Source organism: Bidens hawaiensis, unplaced genomic scaffold (genome assembly GCF_021521415.1).
Source record: "Bidens hawaiensis isolate Kalapana, Puna unplaced genomic scaffold, B.hawaiensis_p1.1 tig00011607_1, whole genome shotgun sequence".
In the NCBI taxonomy this organism is placed as follows: domain Eukaryota; kingdom Viridiplantae; phylum Streptophyta; class Magnoliopsida; order Asterales; family Asteraceae; genus Bidens; species Bidens hawaiensis.
The window spans coordinates 110,458-131,050 of NW_027491905.1; the positions used below are offsets into that span (position 1 = coordinate 110,458).

Sequence of the window (20,593 nt, forward strand, 5' to 3'; positions counted from 1 at the left end):
CGATTGCAGGTTTCCAAAGACGTCACCATCAATGGATTATTTCATCTGGACACGTTTAATTATATTGCTTCTTCTCTTATCCATAAATATGATTATTTCATCCGGACATATTTAACTATTAAGTTCTTCACTTATGCACAAATAGTACGTTCAAAGGTATTGATGTTCGATACCGAAATTCTTTATTGCCGTATACCTCTTGTGGACTGAACAAATTTAAAACGAATTTAGATTCACCTAAAAACCAAACATCAATGTTTTAGTGTTGTTAATATATATTAACTAGGAAATTTGGGCTTTACTACGGCAGGTTTACATGCAAGTTACCTTATAGATATTTCAATTGATGTATATAGTTGATTTACTAAACGAAATAGAAAACCAAAAAAATATAGATGTAATATAAGCAAAAGGTCATCGGAGCGGGTTTGTTTCATTGCTTATTATTTTATTATGTAATGTCTAAACCCGCAATACCAAACGTACAAACTTGCGCGTTGCGTCAAGTACCAAAGTTAAAACCTTAAATATAAGGAAAATTGGATTGATATAATCCAACGATGAACAATAGGCAAATAACTAACAAATTGGTTGCTGACGGTTTCATATTTTAACATATTGTTCTTAACGAGCTACGACTAATGGAAGCGCAACTCCGTTAATCTCCAGTCGCTGGAAAAACGTATTTGGCCGGAAAACTTGAACATCATCGTTGACCACCAGTACCACCGTCAACTGATAACAAGCACCTAAACACCACCACTAGCAGGCGCAACACTTGAACACCATCGCTGACCACCACTACTTGAACACCACCACCACCACCGTTGACCACCACTACCCACCACCACTAACGATAGTTCTAGGATTCTGACAACTTAAAAATTAGGGTTTCTACTCAAAAAATATTCATAAAGGTTCAATCTAAGGTAATAAAGAGGTTTAAGACGAAAATGTTGAGTTTTCTGACGAAAAAAGAGTTTTCCGGTCAAAAACGTTTTCCTGAAAACCACCACCTAGGGTTCTGGCGACCTCATAATTGGGCTTTTACTAAAAAAAGATTATTATAGGTCCAATCTAAGGTTGCAAAGAGGTTCGAGACGAAAATGTTGATTTTTCCTGAAAATAAAAAGGAGTTTTCCGCCAGATAACGTTTTTCAATCGACAGAAGACTAATGGAGTTACACTTACATTAGTCGCGGCACGTTGGGAACAAATATGTTAAAAGATGAGAGCGTCAGCAAACAACTCATTAGTTGGACTGTAATTTATCAATAGTTTATAGTTAAGGGGGTGTTTGAGATTGCTTATTTTCATCAACTTATAACTCATAAACTTTTGGAAAAGTAATAAGGTTTTCGGGATTGCTTATATTGTGAGAGGAAAAGTTTCATAAGTTACACTTTTGTAACTTATTAACTTAACGGAAAGTTATAAGGAGGCAAAATAAAGAATCCCAAACACCCCCTAAGATGATTTAATTTCAGTTTTCCAAAATATAAAGTCTTCAGTTCATTGGTTAGTTTAATATGTGAGTTAATTAAAAAAGATAAAAAAGAAAAAAAAACCCCAAACATGTGAGCTGCGACGGGCACCAAAGATATAATCCAAAATATAACGTGTTTGGTTAATTGGTTAGCTTAATATGTGAGTTATTTTAAACGAATAAAAAAGAAATATAACAAAAAGGAATCAGAAAACAATAAAATCAAACCCCCGCGTTATGGTAGGTACATGCTATGGGGTCGTCGCACCCCATGAAAAAAAACAAATTAGTGTCGTATAAATAAAGACATTAACTAAAACTTTTAAAACATATGCTACAATTCTTTTAAGCTAAATTTTCCTAACACATGTGACTCTCCTATACACGCAAGTTCCCCCATCTTTTTTTAATTGTTAATAGCTTTTTTATTCGTCATCTAAAAAAATAATAATAAATAAAAACCTATACTATAATATCGAGTGTTTCTATAGGTATACTATTGCTATGTAATAATTTAAAAATAATCACGTTTTAACTAAGTTTTACTTAACTGTCACATGTCCTTTTCCCTTCAAATACATATACAATATTATAAATCAATCATCAAGTTGTGTTTCTCATCACATCGCGTAAAAGAACCCTCTGCTATTTATAATGTACGAACGTTAATTTCTATGTACTTTTCTCTTCTTATTTTCTAAGTTAATTAAGGTGTTTTTAAAAGGGTAACTCAATGAGAAAAGAATATTTGAATTTTTATTGTTGTTTTTGCATGTGAATCTTTTCATATGATCTTCTGATTATTCCGCCACTTGCCAAATCCTACACGATTTTGTTTTAAAAATGCATACAATAAAAATAAAAATGTAAGATGGGCAAATGCATGTGCAATGTGACCCTACACATACATTTATCATTAATGCCAACTTTATAATATGTATAAAAAAAACACATAAAAAAGGTTGCGTTATCAATTTATTAATGAGGGATGTTCCGTCCATACAATTAAGCATTCTTGTCCAGACCAGATACAAGACTAGGGGGGGGGGGGTGTGCTGGAATAATTCATGACTCATGAGGTGCGGAACTATAGAGGTAGGGTACCAAAAAGACGGAACTATAGAGGTAGGGTACCAAAAAGACCCAAATACCCTTAAGTAGTACCCGCGGGTTAATCAGAAGTCCCTCATAAGGCACCCGCGGGACATTCAAACCATCCGCAAAACCGTGGGCGGAAGAAACACTTCCATAAGGCATGCGAAAGCATCCTGGCACCCTCAAAAGTCGTCCGCAGGACAGAAAAACCGTCCGCGTAAACAGCTACGAGGTAATGCCCCGGGACAGCTGTCGGAGTATAACAACACTCTAGAAGATTTACCAAGATGCTCTCTTAAGTAATACGTGATGTATCAGCCAATTATTGAAGGACACTTGTCCAGGTTGTTATAACCGTGCACGTGGCCATGGTTATTCTTCGTCCTATCATAAGAGGACACGTGTCCAGGTTGTTATACATGCACATGCAACGTATGAACTTAACCAGTAATATGAGGACACGTGTCCAGACGGTTATAAGAGCATCTTCCAAAGGGACAGCTGGCCCAATTACCTTCCCATATCCTTCGGCTATAAATACCCTCTCAATCACCATGAGATATTCATTCACTCCCACTGTACTCTCTCAATTTACTTAAGTACTTTATCTCTCAAGTCAGAACGGTACTTATTCTCACGCCGGAGGGTGGTTACGGGAAGACCCCCCACCTCATCCTTCCCGTAACGAGCTCACGGTGTTCTGTTTTGCAGGATTCACGTCATTGGACTTTGGGAATTGTGTTCATATCGTTTTGGCAGTTAACCGTATCCTACCCTGTGGACTCATCGGATCTAGGACCCATTAGTGGGGAGTAGATCCGTGTTTCTTCATTGGCGCCATCCGTGCTTTTGTTAGAATAGCAAAAAAAATTTCCGTTCTCTTTACGATATGACTCAGTTACCTAAAGGGCCGACGGAGAATCAAACACAAGCTCCACGTGATTTAAACTTTGAAACACGGGAGGGAGCAACATCTGTGTTAGATAGAATTTCAACTCCTGGCACACGAACCGATGCCGTGAACCCTGGAGGTTTCACCTTGGGTGGTTCAACGGCTCGGGGATTGTTCGCTCAGCAAGAAGGTGTCACTCCGATGGACACCAGAAATGTGGTTACACCAGTTACCGACTTGGGACATGTCACAGCTCTAGGTGGTTCTAACTTGAGAAATCTAGAACGTGTTTCAAGAAAAGACCACCGAACTCAATCGGGGTTAGAGTTGGAAGAAGATTCTGGTGACTCTAATTTAAGAAGAGTTCACCGTCATAGCCTCAGGACCGAAGAAACTTTGTCTCTAGACGAGTGGCTTCGTGTTCAACAAGAAAGTTTGAAAGCTGAATATGAACATCGGGTCCGGAATGAACGTTTCCATGGCCGTACCCTGACGTATGATGAGCCTCCCAGGAGATCTATGTCTCCTCCCATAAGGGAAAGCCACATCCAGTACAGTTTGCCACCGGAGCAAAACATGAGCGAAACCCGAAGGTTGCGTCCTCGTCCCCGCATAGACATGCGAGTACCATCCTATGAGGACGAACTGGACGGGTACGACTCATCTTATCGCCCTGATGGTAGTTTTTACAGCGGGGATAGCCGTCTTCCTTCATACGGGGGGGGGGGGGGCTAGTTATCCGCGACCAGTGGTCCGTCATGCGGAGTATTGTAGCGATCCTGAATATAATTTCTCGAAACCATATCGTCCGGAATCCTTTGCAAAAAAGTCGAAATTTATTCCAAGCATCGCACAAGCCTCATTCCCGATAAACGCAAAAATTCCGACGTCTGTTGGAACGTACAACGGGATGACGGACCCCAGTGATCATTTACTGAGATTCGTGGCAGTCAGAGGAGTCAGCGGTTGGACTCTTTCGTACTGGTGCCACATGTTTGCACTCACATTCACCGGAGCTGGGCGCGAATGGTTTGAGAAGTTGCCCGCCGGACAAATTAAAAGCTGGAATGATTTCATAGCAAAATTTTCCCAGCACTTTAGTCAGCAGAAGAAACATGCCCGCGATCCCTCCGAAATACTAGATGTTACAAGGCGCAATAATGAGTCCATCGAGGACTTCATTACTCGTTTCACCAACGAGAGCCTTAACATCGGAGGGGTAAGCGAGGATATGTTAAGAGGAGCATTCTGTAAAAACGTCCACTGCGACGGCTTGATCCGTACGCTTACAGGGAGAGACGGAATGCCCGAATCATGGGATGAAATCATGAAAGCATCAAAGGTGTATGCAAGAACTGAGAAAACCTTGAGCTCCGGGGGTCAGAAAAAATCACCAAGGGTCGAGTTCCAAACTCCAAGACCAAACAAGCAGGCCAAAGGACCAATATGGTCAAGGCTCCAACCAAGTGCGGAAGCGTCTAAACCTTTTGACGCAAGATCTTTGATCGGCAACAAAGGTAAACGTAATTTTTCAGATCGTTTCACCAACAGTTGGATCCAGTTATCGAAAACTCCTTCAGAAATCCTCACTACTGAGAATTTGACCTTCCGAAAGCCCCAACCGGTGCCAAGGAAATCATTTCTTGATACCAACAAACACTGCTCATATCACAATGATGTTGGACACAACACAAATGAGTGTGTGGCCCTCATAAATGAAATTGAAGCAGCTGTTAAAAATGGTAAACTTGAACACCTGGTGAAAGGCGCACGAGCGGGGACTGGCAAACCTCCCGCAAGGGACAACCAAGTCCCAGCCAAAAGACAGGTCAAGGATTTGAATGTCCACATGATTCAGGGTGGACATTCAAGAAAGGGAAAGAGGAGGAATTATTTGGAGGAGGAATGGAAAAGAGAGCCGGTAATCTTTCCTCGGGTCAAAGGCGGTCCATGTAACAAAAATCCGCTGATTATAACTGCTGAGTTCGGACACTACCGATCACAATATGTGTTTTTTGACACAGGTAGTACGTCCGACATCATGTACGAACAATGCTTTGAGCAGTTAGATGAGGAAGACAAGGAAAGATTACAACCAATTCATGCTCCCGTCTCTGGTTTCGGGGGAGAAATAATGCACCTGCGAGGAGTGATTTCATTCCTGGTAACACTCAGTGACGGGATACATTCAAGAACAGAGGAAGTTAAATTCTTGGTCTTACCAGCAACTTCCAAACATGACATTATCCTGGGACGAGAAGAGATTGGAGACTTCAATGCCCATCCGTCCACAGCCCACGGTGCGGTAGGAATTCCTACCCGCACCGGCGTGGCGAAAATTTATGCGAACCGGCATTGTTTTACAACCGAAAGTTCAAGACCGAGCAAAGTCCTAAGACAGGCACAAAGAACTGAATCAGAGAAATGGGTCCTCAATAATAAGTTCCCGGACCAAACCGTGATAATCGGTCCATCCATCTCTGAAATTGTCCGTACCTTTCTGAAGCAACTGTTGGTCAAGAACATTGACATTTTTGCATGGCAGCCCGCGGACATGACCGGTGTCCCGCGGAGCATTTCAGAACACAAGTTGAAGGTGAATCCATTAATCACCCCAATTGTGCAAAAGAATAGAAAGATGGGCCCGGAACAAACGAAGGCCATGAATGAACAAGTGCAGGATCTTCTTCACGCTGGAATTATAAGAGAAATCAAGTACCTAACATGGGTAGCCAACCCAGTGTCGTCCCAAAAAGCAACGGAACGTGGAGGATATGTATAGATTATAAAGATCTAAACAAAGCATGTCCGAAAGATTGTTATCTACTTCCGGAGATCTACTTAAAGGTAGATGTTGTGGCCCCATTCAAATTCAAGTGCTTCCTCGATGTCTACAAGGGCTATCATCAAATCCATATGGCAGCTGGTGATGAGACAAGACTGCATTCCGCACTGACCAAGGAACATTCTGTTATAGAATGATGCCTTTCGGGTTAAAAAATGCGGGTGCCACATACCAGCGGCTAATGGATCAGGCATTCAAGGGTCAAATAAGTCGGAATCTTGAAGTTTATATGGATGATCTGGTAATCAAGAGCGTTGAAGAGGATCAAATGTTAAGGGATATAGAAGAAACCTTTGAAACATTGAGAAGCATTAACATGAAACTCAACCCGACAAAGTGTTCTTTCGGGATGGAGGAAGGAAAGTTCCTCGGGGTAATCGTCACAGGCACAGGCTTTAAAGCTAACCCAGACAAGGTTCAAGCAATAGCCCGCATGCCACCCCTCGAATCCCTCAAAAAAGTTCAAACACTCAATGGGAGATTAGTAGCATTAAACAGGTTTCTGGCAAACCACGCTGCTAAATCTTACCCGTTCATCTCAACATTAAAGAACTGCCTCAAAAAGGCACAGTTCAGGTGGACTCCGGAAGCTGAACAAGCGTTCCAAGAAGTCAAGAAGTGTTTAATGGAATTACCCACGCTAACTGCTCCTCACGCGGGTGAACCATTAACACTATACCTGTCGGCATCCGACATTACCGTAGGGGCGGTCCTACTAACAGATAGGAAAAACGTTCAAACACCAATTTATTACGTCAGTAGAACTCTATCGGACCCGGAAACAAGATATTCAATGTTGGAAAAGATGGTCTTGGCATTGGTTTATGCCGCCAGACGGCTACGCAGATATTTCCAGGGCCACCCCATCAACGTGTTAACCGGGTACAAACTCAAAAACGTGTTGAGTAAACCCGAGTTATCCGAACGACTGGCAAAGTGGGCTATTGAATTGGGTGAACACTCGATCGAATATAAGCCCAGACCAGCGATCAAAGGACAGGTACTTGCGGACTTTGTCACAGAAGTCCCGCAGTATAAAGAGCAAGAATGTTTAATCGAACAACAACCCCAAGCACCTCCGGAACAAGGACAAGTTTGGTCATTGTTCACGGATGGAGCTTCAAGCAAAGAAGGGTCTGGTGCAGGTTTAAGGCTAGTCAACCTTGAGGGGCATGAATTTACATACACCATCAAGTTGGACTTCCAAAGTACCAACAACGAGGCGGAATACGAAGCCTTCCTGGCTGGACTGCGGATAGCGAAAAAGCTTGGGGTGAGACATTTGGAAGCTCAGGTGGATTCTATGCTAATTGCGGGACAAATAAACGGGACATACGAAGCCAAAAACGATGTCATGGCTTCTTATTTGTCACAAGCAAGGGTCTTGATCCGCCAGTTTTCTTCCTTCAATATAGTCCACATTAAGAGAAGTGAGAACAAATCGGCGTACGCTCTTAGCAAACTAGCTTCAACGAATTTTGAGCATTTCGCCAAAGATATTCGTGTAGAAGTTCTAGACCATCCATCCGTCCCACAAAATTAAGTCTTGGTAATTCAAACTGGTGTCGAGTCTTGGATGTTACCCATTCTAGCTTACTTAGCTTCCGGAGCACTCCCAGCAGGAAAGGCTGAGGCTCGGAAGATTAAGCACAAAGCTCTGGACTACCAGTTGACCAATGGCACCTTGTACCGGAGATCATTCCTTGGTCCACTATTACGCTGTGTAGACGCGGAAGACGTAAATTACCTAATTCGGGAAATTCACGAAGGTATTTGCAGGCTACATTCGGGACCAAGAATGACGGTTGCAAAGATCATGAACGCAGGTTATTATTGGCCCGACATGCACTTAGACGCTGTGCAAGAAATCAGAAAATGTGATTCATGCCAGCGCCATGCCCCCAACACCCTGCGTCTAAAGAACGAACTAATTCCAGTGACATTTTCCTGGCCGTTCCAAAAATGGGCCATCGATATCATGGGACCTTTCCCAGAAGCCCCGGGACGAGTCAAGTTCTTGATAGTGGCCAGTGATTACTTCACAAAGTGGGTGGAAGCCAAACCGGTTGCATCAATCACGGCTTCAAGCGTGAAAAAATTCCTTTGGGAATTAATCATTTGCCGGTTTGGTCTCCCACAAGAATTGGTAAGTGACAACGGGACCCAATTTGCTTATAGAAGACTACAGGAATGGTTGAAAGAACTTCAATTCTTTCAAACTTTCACATCTGTAGCTCATCCGCAAGCAAACGGTCAGGTTGAAAGGACCAACCGAACTATCAAGGAAGGGATCAAGTCACGGCTAGGGACGAAACAAATGGTTTGGGTGGATGAATTGCATCATGTACTATGGGCCTTCCGCACCCAAAAGAACTCCAATAATTTGGAGACACCCTTTAGCCTAACCTATGGCACTGAAGCCATGATTCCCGCAGAAATCGGAATTCCATCCGCAAGGGTTTTAATGATTCATGATAATGATCGCGAACTTAGGATGAATCTCGATTTACTGGAAGAAAGAAAAGAATTAGCATTGATCCGCGAGCACAATTACAAGCGACAACTTCAGAAATATTACAACTCGCGGGTCCAAGCATGCCAATTTGATGCGGGAGACTTTGTCTTCCGCAATAACGAGGCTTCCGGACAGGAGCCCTCGGGCAAGTTAGCCCCAACTTGGGAGGGACCTTATAGAATCAAACAAGTATTATCCAAAGGTACCTACAAGTTAGAGAAGTTGGATGGGACTGAAATCCCTCGAACTTGGAATGCAGCACGGTTAAAGAAATGCTATATGTAGCAGTTCTATTTACTCTTTTACTTTGGCCTGCGTGCCATCATAGATTAGCAAGTTATACAATTTCCTTTACTGTAAGGTGGCTTATGCCCAATTTATGAAAATGTCAAGATTAGTTCCAGATTATCTTGGTAAGTTATAACCTTTTATTGACAAAAACGAAGTTCCGGACAGACACTTATATTATAACACATAAAACAAAGTGCACCGGAAGAAAACAGGACTTCTTATTAAAGATCAAAAGAGGTTTCAAAAAAAGAAGAAAAATTACAAGTACAAATAAATATACATCTACGGAGCAACGTTTTCATTGCCCGCAGTGTTGTCAACTTCCTCTTCTTCTTCATCACCATCAAGATCTAATAGCTCTTTTAGTTGATCTATGGCATCTTCTTTATCCGCAAGCTCGGATATCTGCTCCGTCAAATAAAATTTCAAAGAATCAAAATCCTTTGACTTCTGTTTGAGGACGGCGGTAGTATCCTGACCAGCCAAAATATACTCCTCAGGGAGTCTGGAAGCAGAACCAAATTGGTAGCCTTCCTCAAAGCCTAATTTGCGACCGGCCTGCTTGGATGCCTTCAAGAGAAGAGCAACCCAGTTCCCAAGCTCATCACTCGCCCGAACATCGGCGATGACCTGTTGAAACAAAACATTATAAATAATTCTGAACACTTAGATTATTTATAATAAAAACAAGGTACGTACCTTGGGTATAGCCTCCGATAATAGCCACTTTTGGTCCGCCTTGGCCCGGACGAGATCCATCTTGTGGCCGGCGCACTCCAAGGTCTGCTCTCGGTTCTTGGCATTAAGGTCAGCCAAACGTTTATCCTTAGCCGCTGATTCAGCTTGAAGAGCCTCCACCAGTTTGGCTTGCTCCTCCATCAATTTGGTTTGATCATCTAGTTGTTTCTGGAGAGCAGCCTGGGCATCCTCAGCAGCGGACTGAACAGCCTTTTCCTCCTCTAGAGCCTGGCGGGCCTCTTGGGCCTCATGTATAGCCTTCAAACCTTCTTCTTTGGCCTCAGTTGCAGAGGCCGCCAGCTCGTCCCATTGGTCGTTCATCGCCAACCAATCCCCGGTTATTTCCTGATTAGTGGAAATAGTATTCGCCAAGTAATAATAATTGGAGTTTAGTAGTTCTTGGCGAATACCACGGCGACGCCTCTCCCTCTCACCAGGCGGAAGACTCTCCCGCAAGTATTCAAAACACAGGTCCACGTCACGGAATGTGGAATCCCGACGTAATGACCAGCGTGGTTGATGTGGAGTTGGATCTTCCTCCTGAGGAGCTGGAGAGGTCTGAGCAGCATGAGGAAACATGCTCACACCTCCTTGGTCCCTGAAATGATGGACGTTATAAGAAGGCGACATACTGACATATTCGGTATTGTCAGCCTCCTTATTATTCAGAGGAGAGTCATCCGCCACGATGACCAGATCTTTAGCAGGCGGAATAGAGGTTGAACCTTTCAAACCTGTAACACCTTCAGAAAGGTTATCCAGGTTCACTGAAAAACATCAATAAAGAGTTAGAAATATTCTAATAAAAAATATTTGACAAGTAAAGAGAATTCACTTACCCAACGAAGGATCGCTTGCATCAAGCTCGTTTAAACGAGCTTCCAAGGTAGCAGGTTTCGCCTTCTTGGACTTCTTCTTAGGGGCGGCTTTGGCAGGATTAATCTTGCGTTTGCCAGCCACCTTCGAAGCGCCCGCATCAACAGTTGGATGTTCACCTTCCGCGGTGACATCATCAGGCTGAGGATGGTCATCCCCCGCAGCAGCGTCAACATCATCTTGACCCGCTGCTTGGCTAGTAGTAGCCCTCTGCCGGGTAAGACCTGCAATGGAGTCCACAACTTCGTTAACATCGGCCGGAAAACTTCCTTCACAGAATGATGACTCTTCGCTGAAGGAAAAGAGTACAATCATCCCGCTGGAAGTAACAGCAGTTACAGGTCGGGGTTTTAGAATGCCCTCACCCTTTTGGATGCAATCTTCAACGTATGCCTCACCTTTGGCATACATCGCCTCGGAAACTATGGGTTCCGGGCGGAAAGCGGTGGGAAAGACAAAATTTGGGCGGGTACGCTCAAGAAAGGGAGCATCATTTTCATCTATCGGGCGGCGCACCATCATTCCCCCCTCGTGATCCAACAGGGTACTGAAGGCGGAACCCTCACCTGCATGAACAATGATAACAGTCTGAAATTTGTTAAATATCAAAACAAGAGAAAGAATACTCCCTAAACTTACTCTTATCAGTCTGCTCGTAATACGGTTCCAACAAGGGAAAAAGCCACAAACGACTCATCTTAGCATTAACCATCGCCCCTTCGTGGATTGGGCGCAGGGGAGTCGGAGTAGCAGTTAGGGCTTTGAACCAGGCGAGCCCCTCATGGGCAGAAGCCGGAACCACCGGCATAACCTCTTCCGCCTTCTGACGGTTCATCCGGAAGAGAATAACCTCTTCCCGGATCCCGAAAAATTTAGGCTTCTAGCCATGAAGGCTGCGGAGCCACTCGGTGCCTATAGCATTCTTCCCAGTGGAAGCAAAGCTATACCATCCGTCGCGGAAGGTCATTTTATAGAACACGACAAACATGCCAACAGTTGGTTCGAAATTTCGAACTTGGCAGCAGAATTCGAAATGGCGAATTCGCAACATCCCAAAAGGGTGAACTTGGGAAATATGGATCCCGTAGGTTGTCAAAACCGACTGGACGAATTTCGTCACCGGAATTCGGAAATTTCCAGTCGTAAAGTGATCCACATATAAAGCTATCTTCTTCGGGGGTGGACTGGTAGCGACGGAACCTTCTGCCGGATGTTCTGGTTCCCATTTCGGAGCCAGACTATACACGTTCATGACGTCCTTGAAATATGTGTCCTTAAGATGTACAAAGACATCATGAATAGTGGGAGTACCTTTCTTTTCTCCAACCATTGAATAAGAAAAAGAAAGAAATCTCAGAAAGGTTCTTACGCTTTGTGAGTTTGAGAGAAGAAGAGTCAGAAAGCAATAAGAGTTGTATGGAGCCTCAAGTGGTATATTTATACTCATCGCAATTAATGCGATTGATGGCATGCCAGAAGAGAGAGAAACTGTGGACCACCAGATGGTTGACACGTCAGGCGGGAGATTCAAAAAACTGTAGACAGACTGTCAAGGACGTCATATACGTCTTGTCAGTCGTTCCCAGAAATTTCTCTCTCCGCCACGTCATGCAAGTTATCCAACTTTCAAAATTCAAAAATATCTATTAAAGATATTCTCTAAAAAAAAGAGGCGAAGAAGTTGGACAGTTTAAGAACACAAAAGTCTCTTTTCCATTAAATATTCAGAAGGAAATATTACAAATATAGAAAGAGAAATTACAGTTCACAACATCTAGATCTATTCTAAGGGTTCAGGACACTCTCGCTTTCCGGGTCCTTCAATGACGTGTCTTCCGAAGAGTCATCCTCAGATTCCTCGTCTAAATAAACCTTTAACTGTTGCACACCATCAGGAGCGGAAGCAAACTCCGAAAGCATGTCCTGGAGCGGGAAGCGTAGACCATCATGTTCCTCAACCCGTATTCTTCGCTCCTGTTTGACATCAAGGCCATGGAGAGGATGATCTTTGAATGAGTGGCTGCTTTTAGCATAGTTCATTCCTTCATGGAAGCCTATCTCACGTCCAAGAGAAGAGGAAGCAGTCATTACATTAGCAAAACTGTCAGTAAGCTCATTGCTTCCCTTGATATAACGAACGACCTGTCAGGATGAAAATACAAGATTTTTAGTAACAAAATAAGAATTAAGCAAGGAACATTCAAAAAAGGGGACAACTTACAGCGTCAATCCCTCGGGTGAGAAACCATTGACGATCTCGTTCCGCACATTCGGCTCGCTCTTGAAGCGCCCGAGACTCTGCGGTTGTCTTCTCATGAGCTTGCAGGAGAGAGTCATAAGCAATCTGAACCTCGAGGGCACTTTTATCTTTAAGATCATTTTGCTCTCTCTGCAACTTTAACTCGGCCTCAAGTTCCTGATTCGGGTACCTTGAAGAGACACTTGATTTTCTAAGGCCAAGTTTGCTTCTTGCGCCCGGGCCAAATCATCTCTCTCTTTTTGAGTCTTTGCCTGAGCGGCCTCAAGAAGGGAGTTTTGCTTTTCACAAGCTTCCTTCCATCGGCGAGCAGCTGCAGCGTTGCGGTTCTGTTCACCCTTGAGGGCATTCTCCGCGTCAACCTGCTTCCATTTAGCAGTTTGGGCTGCATCGCGGTGCCCCTCGGCTTCCCTCTGGGCAGCCTCAGCAGCTCGACGAGCCTCTGCCACCTTCCCGCCTAGAGTGCGCCACTCACATAGAACCTCTTGGCTTCCAGCTAAAGCATTAGCCAAATGATAGGCTACTTTCGTGTGGAGGTCTTGGCGGGAGAGGTCGCGTTGATATGACATTTCAGCGGGAGGCGCACAATGTTTCATAAAACTCATACAGACCCCAGGGTTAGTGAACCGGGATCCGTTAGTAATATCCCAAGGAGGGACAAACAAATCATGCTTATCACCCAAGTTCGCGTCCCCATAATAGCGGGAACCTGACGGTTCTCGGTGAACTGGGAAAGGCGATGATTGTTGAGGAGGAGGACGAGGAGGAGTTTCATTACGCCTAAAGCCTCCCACATCCTCAGGAAGGTTACTTCCTTGAAAATCTATACCACCCCAGCCTGGAAAAGATAGTCAAAACGATTATCAGTCCCAGATTGGTTGTTGGGGTCCTTCGCCGAAGTATCAGTTGGAGGAGTTGGCACCCTCTCCTCTATAGCAGCCTCAAAAGGAAGAGAGGTCGATTGATCTTCTACATTAGTAGTACTTGGCGGAGCAGAAGGCTGGTCCTCTACTTCCTTTTCCGGAGGAGGAGAAGGTTGCCTTTCCGTTTGAGAAGTTGGAGTAGGCAACCTCTCAGACACGTCCTCTGGTAAGATCAGCGGATCTACACAATAATTACAATTAGCTAAACAGTCCAAAATGGTAAAGTATTTCAGAAAACAAACACATACCTTCCACCGTGTCAATGCGATCGGCAAGACTGTACTGTGGCTTCTTAGGACGATGGGTTTTTCGTTTCTTCTTCGAAGGTCCCACCTCAGCATCCGCAGTTTTGGCGTCCGCTTGACCTGCTTGAAAAGCCATAAAAACCCTCTTCTTCTCTAATTCTGCCAATAATTGGGAGACGGAAGAAGACTCAGGTATATCGTCATCGGACTCTTTCTTCTCTCGAGAGGAAGAAAAATCGGAACCATCGCCATCATCATCACTCGATAATAAAGTGATCGTTCCATCAGAAGTAATAGCAATAAGCGGATGAGGGTTTAGAACGTACGCACCTGTCTCAAAGGTGGCATTAGAGACAATAGGTTCAGCCCGCATCTTCTTTGGAAAAAAGAAACGAGACTTAGTCTTCTCAAGAATAGGCACATCACCGGCATCTCGGATGCCATGTCGGACACAACCTCTGTCCTCAAAAAGGGCATTGAACATAGAACCTCGACCTGAGGAAATAGAGAATTTAATTATATAATACATCACAAAAGAAGGGAAAATAGTAAGGATAACTTACGTTCATACAAGTCAACAAAAATAGGCTCTATAAATTCTGAGGCCCATAAGCAACTCATGCCGGCCCACACCAAGGCTTCTTCCGGTAGTGCCCGCATCGGTGTTGGTTCCATCGTTAGGGTACGGAACCAGTCACGACCTTCATAAGCAGCCGTAACAACGTCCGGAAGACGAGAGTTGACCGGACGACGGACCATGGCAACGGGTACCACGCCCTCAGAAAAAAAATTTACAACACCAGTCGGAAGACACCTTCTTGTCCTCATATCCAATACTTCGGTCAGAAAATACCTGGCAGGAATACCAACCATCGCGGATGGCAAGATGGTAGAAAACCGGAAATCGATCAACATGCGGCACCAGGTCCCGTGCTATACAGACAAATTCATAATGTCGAATTCGCATCATAGCACGTGGATGCAGTTGGGATAAATGAATCCCATATGCGGTTAACAAATTCATAAGGAATTTCGTTAAAGGAAACTCTGGTTCCACAGGTAAAGTAATCTGCATAGACAACCATTTTTCCAGGTGGAGATAGACTGGCTATCGAACCCAGTGAAGGAAACTCTGGTTCCCATTCCGGTGGAATGCCATACGTCTCCAGCAACCTCTCGTATTCTGAGTGGTCCCAGGAGACTTCTATCTCATCAACTTCAGTCTGAACATTCGACATTGCAGACGAATTTGCTTAACGGATTACAAAGAAAGTTCGAAGTTCTAATCAGAAAAGAAAGCAAAGAAGGTAATTAGAAAATGAAGGCGATAAAAAAGCTTTCTCTCCCTTTTATACCCATCGCAATTAATGCGATGGGATATGAACAGTGGAAAGAGAAAAACATCGCCCAATCACAAGTCGCTACGTCACGCGGGAAATTCGAAAAAGAGAAAAAGCTGCACAGACAGGTACAGTGACAGCCGTAAAAAAACGTTCCATCATCTGTTCACGCGCCTGCGAGTGGTCAACTTGTCATTTTTCATGATTATCTATACCAGCAGAAGATATTTTCCCACCTAACTTCAAAATCTAAAAACCCCCAAAACACATTAAGTCCAGAATTTCACACGTATAAAATACTTCACATGGAAGAAACACTGGACTGGGGGGACTTATAGAGGTAGGGTACCAAAAAGACCCAAATACCCTTAAGTAGTACCCGCGGGTTAATCAGAAGTCTCTCATAAGGCACCCGCGGGACATTCAAACCATCCGCATAACCGTGGGCGGAAGAAACACTTCCATAAGGCATGCAGAAGCATCCTGGCACCCTCAAAAGTCGTCCGCAGGACAGAAAAACCGTCCGCGTAAACAGCTACGAGGTAATACCCCGGGACAGCTGTCGGAGTATAACAACACTCTAGAAGATTTACCAAGATGCTCTCTTAAGTAGTACGTGATGTATCAGCCAATTATTGAAAGACGCATGTCCAAGTTGTTATAACCGTGCACATGGCCAGGGTTATTCTTCGTCCTATCATAAGAGGACACGTGTCCAGGTTGCTATACATGCACATGCAACGTATGAACTTAACCAGTAATATGAGGACACATGTCCAGACGGTTATAAGAGCATCTTCCAAAGGGACAGCTGGTCCAATTACCTTCCCATATCCTTCGGCTATAAATACCCTCTCAATCACCATGAGGTATTCATTCACTCCCACTGTACTCTTTCAATTTACTTAAGTACTTTATCTCTCAAGTCAGAACGGTACTTATTCTCACGCCGGAGGGTGGTTACGGGAAGACCCCCACCTCATCCTTCCCGTAACGAGCTCACGGTGTTCTGTTTTACAGGATTCACGTCATTGGACTTTTAGAATTGTGTTCATATCGTTTTGGCAGTTAACCGTATCATACCCTGTGGACTCATCGGATCTAGGACCCATTAGTGAGGAGTAGATCTGTGTTTCTTCAGGAACCTATCACGTTAACGTCATCTCATTTTCATATTGTTTTCGTATAAATCTAAAAGAGTGAGGCGTGATTTCGTTTTCCCCTTAATACGACAAATGCCATGTCATATTTTTTTCTTTTAACAAATAGTTATCACTTTTGATTTTAAATAGTTATTAAAAACTTAAACTCAAAAATTATTCGAAACATCATATAATATTATACTTAGATAAAAAAAATTACAACCGAGTTTGCTAAGAATCTTCGTCTTATTTTTTTGACACCTTCACTCCAATCTTTTTGAAATGAGTATTCTTTAGCTGTTTTTCTTTTGCCTTATCCCTTCCGATGGGATGTATTGTCCTTCCGGTGCTTTGTGGGAATCGTGCATTCGAACCGCTAGTCATGTTGTCAGGTATTATGGACGTCCTCCTTTTAGAGCCACTACTTTCTTAAAGCATTTCAAGTACCAATGCCCACTTTGAACTATGTCGAAAAACAATCCCAAACACGAATAAGTTTGAAAACTTGGTTACTTGGCCGTAGTCTAAGCACTCGGTCGCAGTCAAGAGCATCTAATGCGCCAACTACTAGCATTTCTCCCGTTATAAATATGCCCTATCAACCCTGTTTAATTTCATCAAGTCCTTTATTTCTCTCCCAACTTTCAACACGCGACACATATTTTTACATCAGAGTTTGTTCCCTAGGAACCATTACCCATGACACATCTTGTCATCTTCTTTCTTGTCATTGCACGATTTTGGTAGCTGGTCTCCTCATTGGAATACATACTTTGATCCGGACTAACTTTCTATGGCCGTTTCAACTATTTTAAACGAAATATTTCTTTGTGCGAAATGATGATGAAAAATGTACATGATTACATAATGTTTTATACACGCATGGATGAACCGATGAAATGGCATAGTTTGTACCCATTACCAAACATAGGACAATTATCGATCGACGAATACATCATCGTTGAAGATAGGATATATCAGAAAACACAGCGTTGATTGTAATGGATCACCGATATATATATTTTTGATTGATTTAGAAATTAAGAAAAAAGATTATCTTTAAACGAATTATTTTTATTTTTTTACATTACAGTTTATAGCAAGCAGATATAAAAATATAGTTCTCTTTTTTTTTCTTTTGACCTTTTTCCAATTTTCTATATCTGTACATATAACAATGATCATAAAAAATATAATCAAACCAAATTCCCAAATTTCTATAAGTTTATATAATTATCAAATTTCTGCATGTCGAAAAAATTTATACGAAGTAAACAAAAGTTTAAGCAACAGTAGCAGATTGAGAGTCTCTAATAATGTGTACAACTTCTTCTCAAATTCTATTATCATAGATAAAAAGTCGACATGATATAACAATATGATCTTAAGCCCACAGGCCACATGCAAAGAAAAGTTTTAATTGTTAAAAGTATCCGAAGAACGAAAACTAATAATAACCATGGTTAAATAGAATTCAAACACCAATAATAATAACTTCAGAACATGTTTAATAATCACTTTAAAACAACAAATTGTGGAACTTAAATTGACTAAGTAATGGCATAAGATATTTCTAACGTTTTTTTCTTCTTTTTTATTTTTCTTTTTTTTTCGTGATGAAAAGATTGAAGGCATCATATTCTTTGTTGTGGAGATTGATTAGTGGCACAAACTCCACAATGCACTAATAAAATTTGATTGAAAAGAAATGATATGATTCATAAATATTGAAATATTATTGTTTTTAATTAAAAGTTTTATTTTATAATCTTTAATATTTTATACAACATTGAATCTAAATTCATGACAACATTATGATCATAACTCATAAAGCACTTTCGTGTAAGGACATTATAAAACATCGTTTACCTTCTCTGGTCATCTCAACCCGTCAACATCTCCTAGACTCCTATGAATATGATGACCGTTATAAAAAATTAGGACGCCGCCATTTGCATGCCAATAAGCAGCATGTCTACCATGTATCGCAAACAAAACATCTCATGGTGAACATTACAACGCTTTCGACCACCATAATCATACTAGTCCCCAATAGTAGAAGTAGCAACAAGCATTAAACATTATGTATGGATTATGGAGTTTAAAATCTAGCCTATCTAATTAATATTACTATATTAGTATATTTACGTTTACAGTTTACAATTTTCAATCACTAGTTCAAGTGTTCAACTTACAAACGCTACCGGTCATCTTCCAGATTCATATGGTTTTTTTTTTTAGAGAAAACTCATATGATTTTTTTTTTTTTTTTTGAGAAAACTCATTTTCTCTCCAACTATGTAAGCATCCATACATTTTTTTTAATTTCCACATAATTACTACCATTTACTTTTTTTTATAATAATCAGATTCATTCTTTCTTTTATTATTATTTAAATTAAAGAGAATATTTTGAAGTAAAATATTTAGAAAATTGGATTTAATTTGGCTGAAGATGTGGTATAATAGGTGAAATTTTATCCATTGACGAAAGAGAGAATAACTGGACTTAAAGTGACCTAAGAGCTGGTACGAGGAAGAATGATATAGGGTTTTTGAAAATAAACGGTTGATAAGAAAGGTTGTTGTGGCATAGGCGGTATACCATTATAACAATGATTGTTTAAAAGTTTATCCATAATACTAATACAGAAAATAAGAAGGTAATCCAATGGATGACTTAGACGATAATCCAGCGACCCGATGTAGCATCTTAGAGCGAGTAGAGTCGATGTGGTTTAGGAAGCATAAAGAAACCATAGCATAAGAAACAAATGGCAACTTGATTATCGCAAATAAGTTGTGTAAACAGATAAATAAAAGGACAGAATTACAAAAATTGTCCTTTATATTTACACCAAATTTTAGTAATTGTCCTTATCTTTAAAATCGATATGTTTAATCCTTTATGTTTAAAAATCTAACAGCGTATGTCCTTTGGCACTAACCCAGTTAATTTTTTTCGTTAAGTCTGCTCATGTGCCTTGCACATGAGGGTAAATTAGTCATTTTATCTATTTAATTAAAAAACATTTTAAAATAAACAAAGAAAAAAATTAAAAATCTTAATATATATTAACATTTATCAATAATAATAATAATAATAATAATAATAAATTCCAAAATCAACAAAAATGAGAAAAGGAAACCAGCCACTACATCACCGCCGGGAAGACCACCACCGGTCACTCACCCAGCCGAAAGACCACCACCGGTCACCCACTTCACCGGAAGACCACCATCGGCCGCTGCATCTCCGAAGGAAAACCTCAAACGTCGCCCACCCTTGCTACCTCCACCTCCGCCAAGAACCACAAAAGCTGCCGCCACAGATGCTCATTTAGGGTTTAAATTAAAAGTGGCAGTGGTTGTAGGTTGTTGGTGGCGACGTATTAAACGATAGTGGTGCCGGAAAACTAATGGGCCAACCTCCCCTACCTGTTCTTACTCTTTGGCTTCTCGTTTTTCCGGCGTTATTGATGATGGGGAAGAAGATGTTGGTACCCCGAGTGTTTCCAGCAACCATTAAACGTATGACGATGGCGGATTTCGCAAACCCCAAATGACCAACTATTCACGTAACCCTAACCGGATTTCCCCTACCTGGTGCGCCATCAATTTTAAGAAATCGGTCGTCTTGACGATGGTGGGGTTTGGTGGCAGAGAAGATGAAATGTGGAAAAAGGTTTTTAAGATTTCAAATTGTTGATTGAAATTGGGGATTGATGGGTTGTTGATTTGATGTTCAAAGACGGGTGTTGGTGGTATGATAACAAAGTTCACAACTAATAATAATAATAATAATTAAAAATAAAAAGGCAGGTAAGCGAGCAACAAGCTGCGCCGCCACCCCCTTTTGAACGGCAAAACAAAGTTAGTTTTATGGAGGAGTAGGTGGTGTCACGGTGGGGAGCTCACATGGTGACGGATAGTGCGGTGGCTAGTGGG

General features: G+C 41.9%; 2 protein-coding genes across 2 annotated transcripts; both read left to right on the top strand.

Moving 5' to 3' along the window:
- Positions 1-4,383: 4,383 nt before the first annotated feature.
- Positions 4,384-6,255, top strand: LOC143538327 (uncharacterized). The gene has a single exon (XM_077031909.1). It carries the CDS (start codon positions 4,384-4,386, stop codon positions 6,253-6,255), a length of 1,872 nt encoding a protein of 623 aa, XP_076888024.1.
- Positions 6,256-8,635: 2,380 nt separating this feature from the next.
- On the top strand, positions 8,636-9,118 carry LOC143538328 (uncharacterized). Its single transcript, XM_077031910.1, has one exon. It carries the CDS (start codon positions 8,636-8,638, stop codon positions 9,116-9,118), a length of 483 nt encoding a protein of 160 aa, XP_076888025.1.
- Positions 9,119-20,593: the final 11,475 nt, after the last annotated feature.

What these genes read in the sequence shown, in the direction of transcription:
- LOC143538327 (XM_077031909.1), top strand. Translation starts at nt 4,384, where the DNA reads ATGACGGACCCCAGTGATCATTTACTGAGATTCGTGGCAGTCAGAGGA.
- LOC143538328 (XM_077031910.1), top strand. Translation starts at nt 8,636, where the DNA reads ATGGTTTGGGTGGATGAATTGCATCATGTACTATGGGCCTTCCGCACC.